This window comes from Colobus angolensis, unplaced genomic scaffold (genome assembly GCF_000951035.1).
Source record: "Colobus angolensis palliatus isolate OR3802 unplaced genomic scaffold, Cang.pa_1.0 Scaffold289, whole genome shotgun sequence".
Lineage (NCBI taxonomy): Eukaryota > Metazoa > Chordata > Mammalia > Primates > Cercopithecidae > Colobus > Colobus angolensis.
This window is the reverse complement of record NW_012116143.1, coordinates 527234-540466: the sequence shown is the minus strand read 5'-3', so window position 1 is coordinate 540466 and position 13233 is coordinate 527234. Positions and strand designations below refer to the sequence as shown.

Here is a 13233-nt window from a genome sequence, read left to right as displayed (position 1 = left end):
TGTTTATCTTGTGTGTATCTTTCATTTTTTTCTTGCTCTTCTTTCTCTCTTCTTTCTTACTTTGTGCCTTAAGTACTTGTTTGGAACAAAATGATATAAAGCTGACAAATCAATGAAGTATTTATCAAGAGTCTTCCATGAGGGCAGCCACTGTTCTTCTTTATCAGACAGGGATTCTTTGCTATTGTCAGGGGCTCAGTTGCCCTGGTGGCATCTGCCAGGCTGATGCTTGTACAATCAAATTCTCCTGTCCTAGTCAGACCTGCTTCCTCTGTTACCTGAGTAACAGTTTTCTTGCTGGCCACCCCATCTTCAGTCCTTTCCCCTCATATCCACTCCTCACAGCTGCGAAAGTGAGGCTTCCAAAACACAAATCTGACCAAGTCCGAGTCACTCTTCTACTTTCTTTTTTTTTTTTTGAGACAGAGTCTTGCTCTGTCACCCAGGCTGGAGTGCTGTGGCCGGCTCAGCTCACTGCAAGCTCCACCTCCCGGGTTCACGCCATTCTCCTGCCTCAGCCTCCCAGGTAGCTGGGACTATAGGCACCGCCACCTTGCCTGGCTAGTTTTTTGTATTTTTTAATAGAGACGGGGTTTCACCGTGTTAGCCAGGATGGTCTCGATCTCCTGACCTCGTGATCCGCCCGTCTCGGCCTCCCAAAGTGCTGGGATTGGCTTGAGCCACTGTGCCCGGCCTCACTCTTCTACTTTCAATCTTCAGTAGCTTCCCATCAACCACAGGATGAACTCCTTACTGTGGCTTCCAAGCTGTCCATTATTTGGTTCTTGCCTGTCTCACTAACCTAAATTTTTAACAAAATCCTGCTCCAACTTCTAACTCTACCAGCATTCAACTTATAATATTTTCCTATGCACATTATGCTAGAAAATCCCTGGTGATTTTAGCCTACCCACTCTACCTGGAAGATTCTTTTCTATTGTCTGCCTCCTTCTGGCTAACTCATTCTTTAAGCTATAGTTCAGGTACCTCCAAACCCATCCCAGCCTCACTGGAATGGTTTAGGTGGCTCTCCACTCTCCCTCCACGTTGCCCTTTGTGCATCTCTACCACTGCATTCAATACACAGTCCTGCAATGATTAGATCTCATTAATGTTGGTATTTTCAGTGCCAGGCATGGTGCCTGGAATGCAGGTAGCACATAATAAATGTTTATTAAATCGCTGAAGATCTTGGGTCAAGGGCTTTGTTTAATATCTAACAGAGATTTCATTCAGGTTTATTGTAAAAATATAGCTCTTCTGTGAATTGATGAGTAATTGGCTACCAGGATATTATTTGCATATTTAAAATGTCTTGAGCAATCAATGTTAAGTTTTGTAATTTTATGAAACTGGGTTCACCAGGATGTGCCAAAATAATTTTCTTATAATTGAGTGGTTATCATAGAATAACAAAAAATCTATTCAGATATGTCATAGAACTTTACAGGAGAAAGAGTTAATGTATACACATTTTAAAAAATCATTGCGATCAGAAACTCCCAGGAAAGAATGTTAAAAACCGTGATAAAAGAATCTCACCATATTACAATTGTATGAACAACTTCAGTGAGGAGAAATGCGGGAAAAAGGCATTGATCTAAGTAACCTTGGAAATGAGTGGAGTCTGTAATACTAAAGGCAAGAGGAACTGCACATAAACACTGTACATTCTAGTTGACAAAACTGTTTCCCATGAGAATACAGGTTAACAAATTTGATATTGCTATACAAAAATACTGGATGTGCACAATTAACTAAATGGGTGGTTGATATGGTGTGGCTGTGTCCCTACCCAAATCTCATCTTGAATTGTAGCTTCCATAATCTGCATGACATGGGAGGGACCTGGTGGGAGGTAATGGAATTATGGAGGTGGGTTTTTCCTGTGCTGCTCTTGTGATAGTGAATAAGTCTCATGAGATCTGATGGTTTTATAAAGGGCAGTTTCCCTGCACATGTTCTCTTGCCTGCCACCATGTAAGACATGCCTTTGCTCCTCATTCACCTTCCACCATGATTGTGAGGCCTCTCCAGCCATGTGGAACTGTGAGTCCATTAAACCTCTTTTTCTTTATAGCTTTATACACTCTCAGGTATGTCTTCATAGAGGTATGAAAATGGACTAATACAGTGGTTGATGGCAGAAGCCAGGTTTCTGACTGTTGGAATGGGAATTTACAAATAAGCAAGGGGAGGAGGTTAGAGTGATCCATGTTGTTGTGATGGATTAGAGTTGGAGATGTCAGTATGAATTCACATTTAGCTTAATATAGGTACAAATGGCTACATATAGAAATATTTGTATATACATGGGTTAATGTACTGTTAGGGAGGTGGCAATGAGAGTGATAGACAGGGATCAGGCGTTAGATAACTGTTATCCTTTAAAAGTTGAGAAAGCCATGTTGTTAAGCATGGGGGCATGGATTAGCAGTTCTTGTGACTAACACACACATATTTCCTTGCTGTGTTAGCTGAGAGGGCCTAAAACAAGTGACACTGTAGTAGTAATGAGCATACTGGGTGCCTAGATATTGGCTTCTAATATCATCCAATGAAAGGAATCAGGGTTACTGAAGAAGTGACTGATTCCAGGACGGGCATAGGAAATATACAAAATGAGTCCGGATCGGAGCATCTTGTAGTGTCAGAAAGTAAAGAGTGTTCAAATGCACACACATGTACATGCACAACAATACCCAAACACAGGTGGTGGCATGTCAGTCGAAGAGGCACAGGAGCTAATTGAAAGAGCTCCCAATGGTCAAAACTAGAAAATTTGAGCAGCAAAATAAAGAAGTATTGTATCCACGAATCTATACTGATATAAATGATGGAATAAATTAATAAATAACTAGAGAAGACACATCAGTGCAGAAGAATTCTAAATAAATTATGTAGCTATTTTACCCTACAGGAGGGAAGCATGATTCTACACTCCTCAAGTGTGGGCTGTACATAGTGTAGTGGCTTCCTTCCAAAGGGTACAGCATAGAAAAAAGGAAAAATAAAAGAGTCATTTTACAGTGGTGAAATCTTCCCTTCTGGAGCAGGTGCTGGTATTTGAGGGAAGATACCTCTTTGGCTTGCTTGATGTGATGCAAATCAAATTAAATGCCTTTCCTTCCATTCTTTTTATTCTATAAAGCTTTCCTCCCCCCGATTATAAAGTAGTCCATGCCCATCATTTAATTGGGAATATACATAAAATAAAAATCTCCCATAATTATATTACCCAGAGGTAATCATTTCTGTAATTTTGGTGTATTTCCCTTCACTCATTATTTTTCTATGCATGCAGAATTGGGAAACAGTGCAATTGGTGAGTTAGGGAATATAAACTTAGTTAAGTGCACTCTCATAAGTTATATCTTATAAAATAAATGCAAAACCAGCACAGTGCATAGAAAAAAACTATTGTTTTAAACATCGGAAACCACAGCTGTTTGTCCAAATGGCTGGTGCTCCATTTTCTGAGAAGCTTTTCTGTGTTTACTTCATGATGGGAACTGTGCTACAATATATTTTTGTTTTCTGCTTTAAATATATATAGCACAAAATATAGAGGTTTACCTTAACAAAAGAAAATAAAGGTAATAAGAGTGTATATAAGAGGCACTCTGGTCCCCAAATACTCAATTCCTAAATAAACTATTGTTTTATAATGAACTTTTAATAGTATGAAATTTCTCAGGCATGCAACCATCACATTGTAGAACAGACTATAATACGTATATTTACAAATTGAAGTAAACATACACACATTTGTACCCTTCATACCCTTATTTTCTCACATATATAATCACATATTTTAAATGTTCTTTAATGATCATTTCCATCTATCTAAAATTTACCAATCCCTTAAGAACCATGTCAAGTCTTGCCTTCACTATCAGCATTCCATGATAGCCTCAGCTTATTATTTCTTATGTAGATTATAGCAATAGAGCCTCTGAATTGCTTTATCAGTCTCTAGTCTGTTCCCTTTTCAAATCGTCTTGCTGAAATAATCTCCCTCAAATATAACACTGAACTCAAGATACATTCAGTGGTTTCCAATGGCTACATATAAAGAGCACACTTCTTGATCTGATTTCACTAGTCCAGATTCCCCTCCACTCCATACACCATACATTCCCACCAAAGTCAACTTTCTGTGTCTTTACTTCAACTCTTCCCCCTGCTTGGGATTCTAATATTACCTCAGGTTTTTATCTTGCTGACAGTTATTTGCATAGAATTGGCTATAAACTCTTCTTCAAAGTCAGAACTTGCAAATTCAAATCAGTTCAATTAAATGTAAATTACAGTCACTGAAGACCCACTGTATTCCAGATACCATGCAATGTGTTAAGAGCAAGAGAGATGAGTAAGGCGTAACCCTTACCCTGAAAGATATCATAGTCCAGAAAAGGAGACAAAGACACATAATAAACAACCCTGATTCAAGGCAGTACATGAAGATGCAGGAATACACACAAGATATAGTGGTAGCACAGAAGAGGGGACAGGTTCTACCTGTGCAGGCGGGGCTGTGAGTAGGTGATTTCTAAAGGAACAGGAAATGCCAGACAGAAGTGCAGCGTGGTCTATTCAGGCAATTTTAGAAAGGTGGGTGTTTCTGCAATGGGGAATAAGTCCTAGATTTTCCTTTAAAGGTAGGAGGGTGAACACCATTAATAGCCTTGCAAAATATGATAGGGCACCTAAAACCCAAATGCTAATGAACATCTTTGGTTGTTCCTCCAAATATTTATATTAGCCTGCACTCTTCCATGTGTCATTTTGTCATTCTCCAACTAGCATATAAACTTTTGGAAGACAAAATCCAAGTACAAACTTATCAAATTTCTCAAGGTGGCTAACACATAGAGTTTTAGCCATATTTTAATTTCATGATTAAAATTCATTTCATGAGTTAATTCCTGATACTTGCATGCTCAATGCTTAAAAGGAGTTGAAAACATCTGTCAGAAGAATTAAGCAATTCTGAGTCAAGACAAAAACTAAAAGGGCCAGCATGTTTTGCAGAAATGTTCTGGATTAGTGATTTTGCCTCTAGAACAATTTTATTTACTTTTAAAAAGGCAATTTAATGCAATTTGTTTCAAAATATCATATTTTAGCATATTTACAGCTGTCAAAAACTGGGTCATCAACAGCAAAATAACCAGTATGGATTTTTCAGCTATGATAATTAGATTTGCCTCTTAGAATTGCTTGTACGTAATGATGTTAATCAGTGGATGACATTCTCTTTAGACTGGCCAGCCCTGCCTCTAGAGTCCCTGCTGAATTGGACAATAATTTGTGGCCTGAAATGGCTTCTTTTCTACATAGAGTGAGTGTGATCTGATATTCAATGCTAGTAGCTGAGCCAAAGAAATAGAAGTGATTGAAGTGTGAAGTTGGAAAAATTAGCATCTCATTCTATCAAGGTTGTAGCAGACCAGGGCACAAACACCTTGTGTTTATTAGGTGGAGGAATTGGGGAAGCAACAGGGGATAACAACAGGTTCTTTCATGGGATCCACTCCAATAAGAAAAAAAAAAAAAAGAGCTTCCCCCCCCACCTTAAAAAAAGAGAGAAAGAAAAATAAAGACTACAATTACTAAAGAAAATATAGGTAGGTATAAATATACATGTAGATATATAAAAAGAAAACTGCAAAGAGACTGACAGAAAATAGGTGGCAGAGACATAGACCACAGAAAAATGGATCAAGTAAAGAAGCCATGGAGGGAATAAAGTAGGAAATCATAACGGGGATATATGTTGGAACTTTCTCTGCATGATTATTTGAGTCCTGATTCTTTTGCTGGGATGGTAACGCACGCTGGCTTGTGCATTTCTCCTTGCTTGTTGGTGGTAGTGTTGGTAATGAAATACACGTTTTCTGTTGTTAATTTTAATTTCTAAATGTCATTGCCCATGATTTCGGTCTTTCAGTTTTAGAGGGGAAGGCACGTATCAATGGTCTGGTTGTCGATATTGTTTGCCCTTGAGATGAAAAGAACCAAGAGTCACCAAAAGGACAGTCAATCCATTGGCAATGGATAAAGTGTATGCAGTCTAAAAATGCTACATATTCTAAGTGATGTGTCCATAGAGAGAGATAATTATAGAACTATTCGCCAACAAAAACCCAAGTCCCCAAAGTCAATTTATCTTGCCACAGACCCATATATAATCTTACATTTAACTCATATTTTTTGTCCTTTTATTTTGGAAACCTAGTCCCTTCCTTGTCTACATTTTAAAAGTAGTTCTCTTACATCAGTCTGGGTATGTCGCTGACAGCCACTGTCCCATCATGGGTCTCACTCTCTCCATCTTCCTCCTCTTCCTCACTACTTTCTGACTCCTCACTGGAGGAGGAGTAATCAGTCACCTTCTTCATTGGGCGGTTTGTTTCTTCAATCCGGAGTTCTCTTAGTTCTTTGGCTAATGCCGTCAGATCCTATGAAAGAAAAATTTGTTCAGCATATGAATGGTAGATTCGACCAAAGCTACATCTCTCAGCAAGTCAGTGCTCCAGCTTAAGCAACAAGAAAAAAAAGCTCTATATAGAACTGTGACAAACATAGTTACTGCATGGAACTAAGAAAATGATGTTTGTAGCGTGTAGAAGCTAGAAAAGAAAGATGAAATCAATTTAAACTTTGTTCAAAACCAATAGCTAGACTGAGACTGTTCAGTTCTGAATATATATGTGTACATATGTGTATGTGTGTTGTATGTATACACATATATACAAACATTGGGTTCTCATTTTATTTTGGAAAGGTGAAGCTGGTCACCCCCAGAGTTAATGGGAAAATACATGGGATTAGAAATTGTACCCCAGTATTCTGGGACTCCTGCCCAAGCCACAGTGATAACTTTTCCCCTCTTGTGATTGCTACTGTACCAAAATCTAGCATCAGTCATAGAACAGAGCAATTCCCAAGGTTCCAGCTACTACAATGACTCATTTGGTGTGTCATCATTCCCTGGAGAATAGAGGTACCACATCAAATCATGGCCCATCCTAAAGCCTAGCGCCACTGAAATTTACAGTCACAGAACTGAATTAATCAAGAGGAACAACAACAACAACAAAAAGAGTTCTCTTCCAAAATGATAGGTATTTCATTTTCTTTTGTTTTAAATTCCAGTCATCTGGCAGAAATCCTAGTGAAGAACACTAAAATGAATGTGCAAATACCAAAAGGAAGAGATAATTTTGAGTTTTCCATGAGTATGATGAAACCTTTAGCCTTATGGATGTGATGATGTGGTATTTAATCACCAGGCATACTGCAGGCAGTGTGCTGAATATCCGACTACCTTTTATTTTACATGCTTTCAGAGCAATGCAGAGGGAAGCAGTTCTGCAAAAGCATGGCCGCTCTAATTTGCATGGGTTAAACTGCCCATGGCACATAGCATGCAAATGAGGAAAAAGCAATTTGACATCAGTCTTACCATTTCTCCCTATATTAGTGACCCATGTGGGAATCAGAGCATTCAGTGAGAGACAGGGGATTAGGGAGAAAGAAACTCATTGAAAAATACTAAATCCCACAGTTTTCTATGGCCATATTCTCTCTTTATTTCAATCCAAAAATGTACACATCCAATTCACCTGATTGTAGGATTAGAGCAATCTGGGTGATGACATTTGATAATCTATCCTAACTGGTTAAAAGAAAAGCTGTGATAAATGTGTATAGTTAAATTATAATTTTATTTTGAGAATACAACAAGACATTATGTTTCTCTACCGCCACCTGTATGTCAGGCATTACTATTTTGGTTCACACTAGGAAAGGAAATGCTTCAGGTGTTTTACGTGGTCTAGAAATTCAGGCAATTCATAGTGTTAACTGAAGGGTCATTTCTTTCTAATTTCATAGAAATCAAAGGGAAAGCAAAATGACTTTTAAATTTGTCTTCACGACACCTGATTTGAAACCCTTAAAAATGGAAGCTTCTAAAAATTCAACCTTTGCATTACATACAAAAACACACTTGGCTAGGGCTTTTGCACATGGGCACACTTGCACATGCCTCAATCTCAGTGAATGTATTTGCCCCATCTGTGAAAGTGAAAATAGAATTGTATTTAAAAGGCCCAACTGTGTTTAAATATAATGTATGTTATAAAAAGAAGAGGAAAACCATAACATAGGTATAATTTCATGCAAATTTATTTCTGGTTTCTTTGGCAATTAGTCAAAATAAGAAAAGCTAATATCTGAATTTCAACTTTTACTTCTCATTTCCTCCAGGCAATTGTCAATGCTTATCTTTATCAAATGAAGAAGAAAGTGAAGGGTATGCTATTCTTGAGTACTTTGGGAAAATAAAGTCTAGATATTTGTTAAAGCTATGAAAGAAAAAGGATATTATCATCCTCCAAACCAGTGAAATAATGAAAAATTAGATAAATTTATTTTGTATTCTGATACCTATATATTAGGACCGTGTTAAGTCTCATCAAAGAATATAGCTAGCATTTAAAATGTTACTTGTTATTAAGAATTACATTTTATACAATTTAAAGAGAGAATATGGTTTAAAAGAGTTTATTTCCATTGTCAATAATTCTGAGTAAAATATAATACTATTGGCTATGGTTTATTTTAATTAATGATACATTTTCCCCAGCGCTTTATTTTCCTTATCTCTGACATTTCAAAATGAGACAAAAGAAATTCTAAAAAATCAAAATTATTTTAGAAATATTTAGTCCACAGGCTACTGATTTAAAAAAACTTTTGCTTGTTATAACGACCTACATTTTTCTAAAGATTGTATTTAGAAACACTTTAAAGTTCTGAACTGCTTAATAATTTTGCTTTTAATTATAATTTTTTGCTTCTGTGTTATTAAAAAGCTCTCTGCCCTGAAACATTAGAAATAATTGAAAATTTCCTTTAATTGTTAACAGTTTGGAGGTGAGACATATACGAGAATCCCTTCGAAAAAGGGAAAAATAATGAGTAATTCAAAAGTAATACCTGTAGTCAAAGAAAATTAATCTTCCATTGCTGAGAACCTATGTCTTCAGCTGAAGTTTTGTTTCTTATCCATCCAGTATTGAAAAATTTATAATAGCAAAGTTATAGTAAATAAACACAGTCTAATACTAACACCATTGGGTTCAATTCCATTTTCATATATTTTATTCTTTGACAATACAAATTTCCCCATATAACGAGCTTTCATGGTAATTTATTACTTGGCTGTCTCAAGCCTAGAGCTAAAAAGTATTTAAAAAACAAAATAAAATGCTATTTAGCATGAAAATGTTTGAGAACATATAGCTAAAAAAGAAATATGGCAAAATGGTAAGATTTTTTGACTACAGAGTAAATGTGAAGATAGCTAAGAGGCTTCTTTAACAGTTTTTAGAATCAACTAGATATAATTTTTCATTCAACAAAGGTTGTTTTAACGATTATGCACACGTTGACTAGAAAGGTGCTCTTTTAGGTCCCTTTTTAGAAACAACATAGTTTAGTCAAATATTAGTTCAATTTTTGAACTATTGTTTAAATTTTTTTAGCTGGTTTTTTTTTTCTCTTTGTACTAAATGATTTTCTTTTTAGGAACTCTAAAGATACGACATTGGGCAAGCCACTTAGTTTCAGTATCCTCATCTGAGGGTAAAGGGGGTTGAACCATTAGTTATTGCTCAAATTCCATCCAATCTAAATTGATGTGCTCTGAAATGTTTGATTCCCACATATTAATAAAAAAAAAAAGTGGTAAAAACAGTGTTTTCTTATGTATATAATCTTTGTGAGACATATTTAATTGTGCCAACAAAAAAGGAACATTTATTTTCAGACTATATTAAATAATTAGACTATGCTGCAAAAATCTCATATTTCCATTAGAAAGTAATGTCAAATTAATGTACACTCCCACAAATTAATTTTTATAAAAAGTTAAATCACTAGCAGTAACAATCAACAATATTTCAAAAATGATTTTTAGGTTTTTCATTTCAATCCCAGTTATCTAAATTGTAAAAACAGTCAGTGCAAGGAAAGCCCTACCAAAACCTTTGAATGGAGAAGGGAGAAAGGTGTGGTTCAAAGTTTCTCAATTATGGCACTGTTGACATTTTGGGCCAGATAATTCTTTATTGTAGGGAGTTCTCTGCGCACCATAGGATGAAGACACCAGTACCACTGCCTCCCACTCTCAAGTTGTGACAACCAAAACCGGCTCCAGATTTTGCCAAATGTCTCCTAATGGAAGAGGAGTGGAGGAATCAGCCCTGGTTGACAGCCACTGGATTAGGTAGAACCACTTTATTGTAGTGGTTTGGATCAGTGATACTCAAGAGATCGGGATAGGGCTTTTCTAACCATACATAGCTCCAGAGATTTTAATAAGCAGGTCACACCCCCTCAATTATTTGTAATGACTTATACCTCCATTGCCCCCTTTCATCTCTGTCCAGTGCGGTGCAGTACACCAAAAATAAGTAGAGCAATTTTTCAAAGCCTAAAATATTCTCGGTTAACCAGATGAAATCTGTGAGAGCCTTTTCCTTAATGAAAGCCCCTCCAAGCCAATTTCTGAACTCATGTATTTCCTCTTGAGTTGTGCATATGCACAACCGTTTTATTGGGAACTGTAGCGCCCAGAACTTCATTGTCTTTCTTTACCTGTTCTGGGAGAAAAACTGACAAAAGTTGTGATAATCCCTGTCCTTCTTGCTATTATGAGAGAGAGGGGCAAGCAAGGCCATGGCACAGAGCAATTAAAAACACACTCCCCTCTTCCCTTTCTGTAAATGCCATCCACACACTGCAAACATGCAGAGTCCCTTATAAGCAACAACCCTTCAACTATGATTATAACTGTCTCAGTCACTCTGGGTGGTGAGGTGGCCATAAGTCTGAAAAAGTGAAGCTCTTTGGTGAAGACCAGATGCATGGAAACATGCTTCTCCCACCTGCCAAAATAGCTCCATGCCTCTGGCCCAAACCTTAATCAAACCCTTGGCTGTCTGCAGCATGTTACACATCATAAAATGCTTTCACAAACATTATCTTAAAGGATCCTAAACAATCTTGTAAGTGGGATGGGGAGGTGTTTTTATTCTCATTTTACAGATGAGGAAACTCTGGCCCAGAGAGGTTATGAGACTAGTTTCAGCCAGTTATTTACTGGGGGAGCCAAGATTTGAATGCAGCTTGCTGACCTCAAAGCCAGTGCTTTTTCCATATAATTTCACAAAAGTAGTGCTCAGCAGAACTACAGCTTTAAAGCCATGATGGTAGTCTTTAGCTTCCATGCATTTAGGACTCTTTGCGAGGCCTGGATCTTAAAAAACAAATTCTACTCTGCTGTATTCATGCAGGTGTGACAAATAGCAGTAAAGCAGTCATCCTTCTTAGCAAGCTACCTACGACTGACAAAGCCATATATTTTTCTAATGGAAAACGTCTCCACAGATAAGGAAATAAAGTCACTTAACTTTCCAGGATTCATTAACTAAAGCTGATGTTGCTGTTGATGCTGTTGTTAATGTCCCACAAAATTAATCTAACAATACCTACTTACTCCATGTTCACAAATCACACACACTAAATTTGGAGTGCCCTAGAATGATATCGCTTTTCTTGTTAGTAAAACTGCTGAGAGCCATTCCCTAGCAAGGCTGGCAAGTACAGGTTTGCTATTGGAAGATACTGGAAGGAGAAACTGCCATTAATAAGCATGAATACTTGTCATTAGCCAGACTGGAACATTGGAAAAGTGACATTTTAGCTTAGAAGGAAGGTCTCTGAAGCTATATGGGTAGGTCTGAGGGTCTTAAAACTGGCTTCCATTTGAAGGGGCTCTCCTTCCAGCAGATTGCTGCAAACCTCCTCCCAGCAGATTGCTCCCACTGGCCACCTTTCTGAATGTCAACATTAGGAAATAAGTTTAATATTTACATTTTATGAAAGCATGACCAAGAAAAGGTAATACTAACCTCATCTATAGCTTTTTTATAGCTCTGAAATGAGAGGAACCCAATCCAGAAGAATCCAGAGAAGGAGGAAAAGCCAGCAGAAAGGCAGCAGATTAGACACAAAATTGGAATTGTTAGTACGCAACTGATAAATACAAAAGGGCGAAGAGAATGTCAACCCAGAATGATGCAAATCCCTTCATTATTACTCTCAGTATACGTCCTTACTTTAAGATGTTAAAAAAGAATAAACCAAAAAGCTTCACGTTCATTTCACAGAAAAGATTCTCAAGAGATTTCAATAGAAAAAGTAGATAGTAATTCATCCCAAATTAATTTTCAACTTTCAAATTTCAGCCTCCATACTCCTCTTTAAGATTACTTGGGGGTTTAACATGTTACAGCAGTGAAGCTGAATATTAAGTTGTTAGGACACCTGTTGGACACTGCTTAATAAGTTTGGTCCAGAAAATATAGTCCTGGAGGTATGAAAAATAGCAGAAAAACTGTAATATTAATTCATGTGGAAAATAATATGGGGAAAGGGTAGAAGAGATTAGAGAAATTCATAGAAAGTACCCAAGCCTCTTTAACTTCTTCTTTCAACATCTTTTTTGCCAAAGTTGCTGAGTAGAAATTATGGAATGATAGAAGTTGTTTCTCCTCCTGTTGTATAGTTAAAGGACTGCTAATGATCAGCAAATAGCCAAAGGCAGAGGAGGCAATCCAAGATCTCTTCGGTTCTTTCCTAATCAGGGATGACTTTCTGCTGGATGTTTCTAGCATCTGTTCTTACTAATCTCAACAATTTTTGTTCGTATCATGAGTGTATCCCCAACTACTTAATCCTGTGGGTTCTCTGGTAAATTAAGAGTTCAGAACTCTTGGAGAGAAATGCACTCACAGCTGGTCGACTGGGCCGGGTAATGTCCCTGGATTCTTCTGGTTTCACCTTGGCAGGCTCATGGGGGAGCACAGGTGATCCTTCTGACTTACTGTTGGCTAGAGGAAAAAACAGAGGACCAAGAAAGAGATGGCCATCAAAAAGTGCTGGCTCAGGTTCTGAATGAATCATCTGTGATGTGTCATCACATTGAGATTACTCAGTGGACACATCATTCACTTGGGCAAATCCTCAAGCACATCCATGAAAAATATAATGTTCAGGCAAACATATTTAGGTTTGTCACCTGGAAATCACTAGTAACAATTTAAAAAAAAAACTGTAGCAAGTACCATCACCACTAGAGCCTTCTTTTTTTTTTTT

At 37.2% G+C, this 13233-nt stretch overlaps 1 protein-coding gene across 8 annotated transcripts in view; it reads right to left on the bottom strand.

Annotated features, from left to right (window-relative positions):
- Positions 1-13233, bottom strand: part of TNIK (TRAF2 and NCK interacting kinase) — a 415617-nt gene that overhangs the window by 34746 nt on the left and 367638 nt on the right. For 4 of the 8 annotated variants that reach the window (XM_011948978.1, XM_011948982.1, XM_011948980.1 and 1 more), the window contains 3 exons: positions 12871-12968; positions 11988-12011; positions 6280-6464 (listed from right to left, as the gene is read on the bottom strand). In XM_011948978.1, the coding sequence (XP_011804368.1) occupies positions 6280-6464; positions 11988-12011; positions 12871-12968 (307 nt within the window). The remainder of the gene's footprint in view (positions 1-6279; positions 6465-11987; positions 12012-12870; positions 12969-13233) is intronic. The other 4 variants (XM_011948979.1, XM_011948983.1, XM_011948981.1 and 1 more) reach the window with 1 other exon arrangement.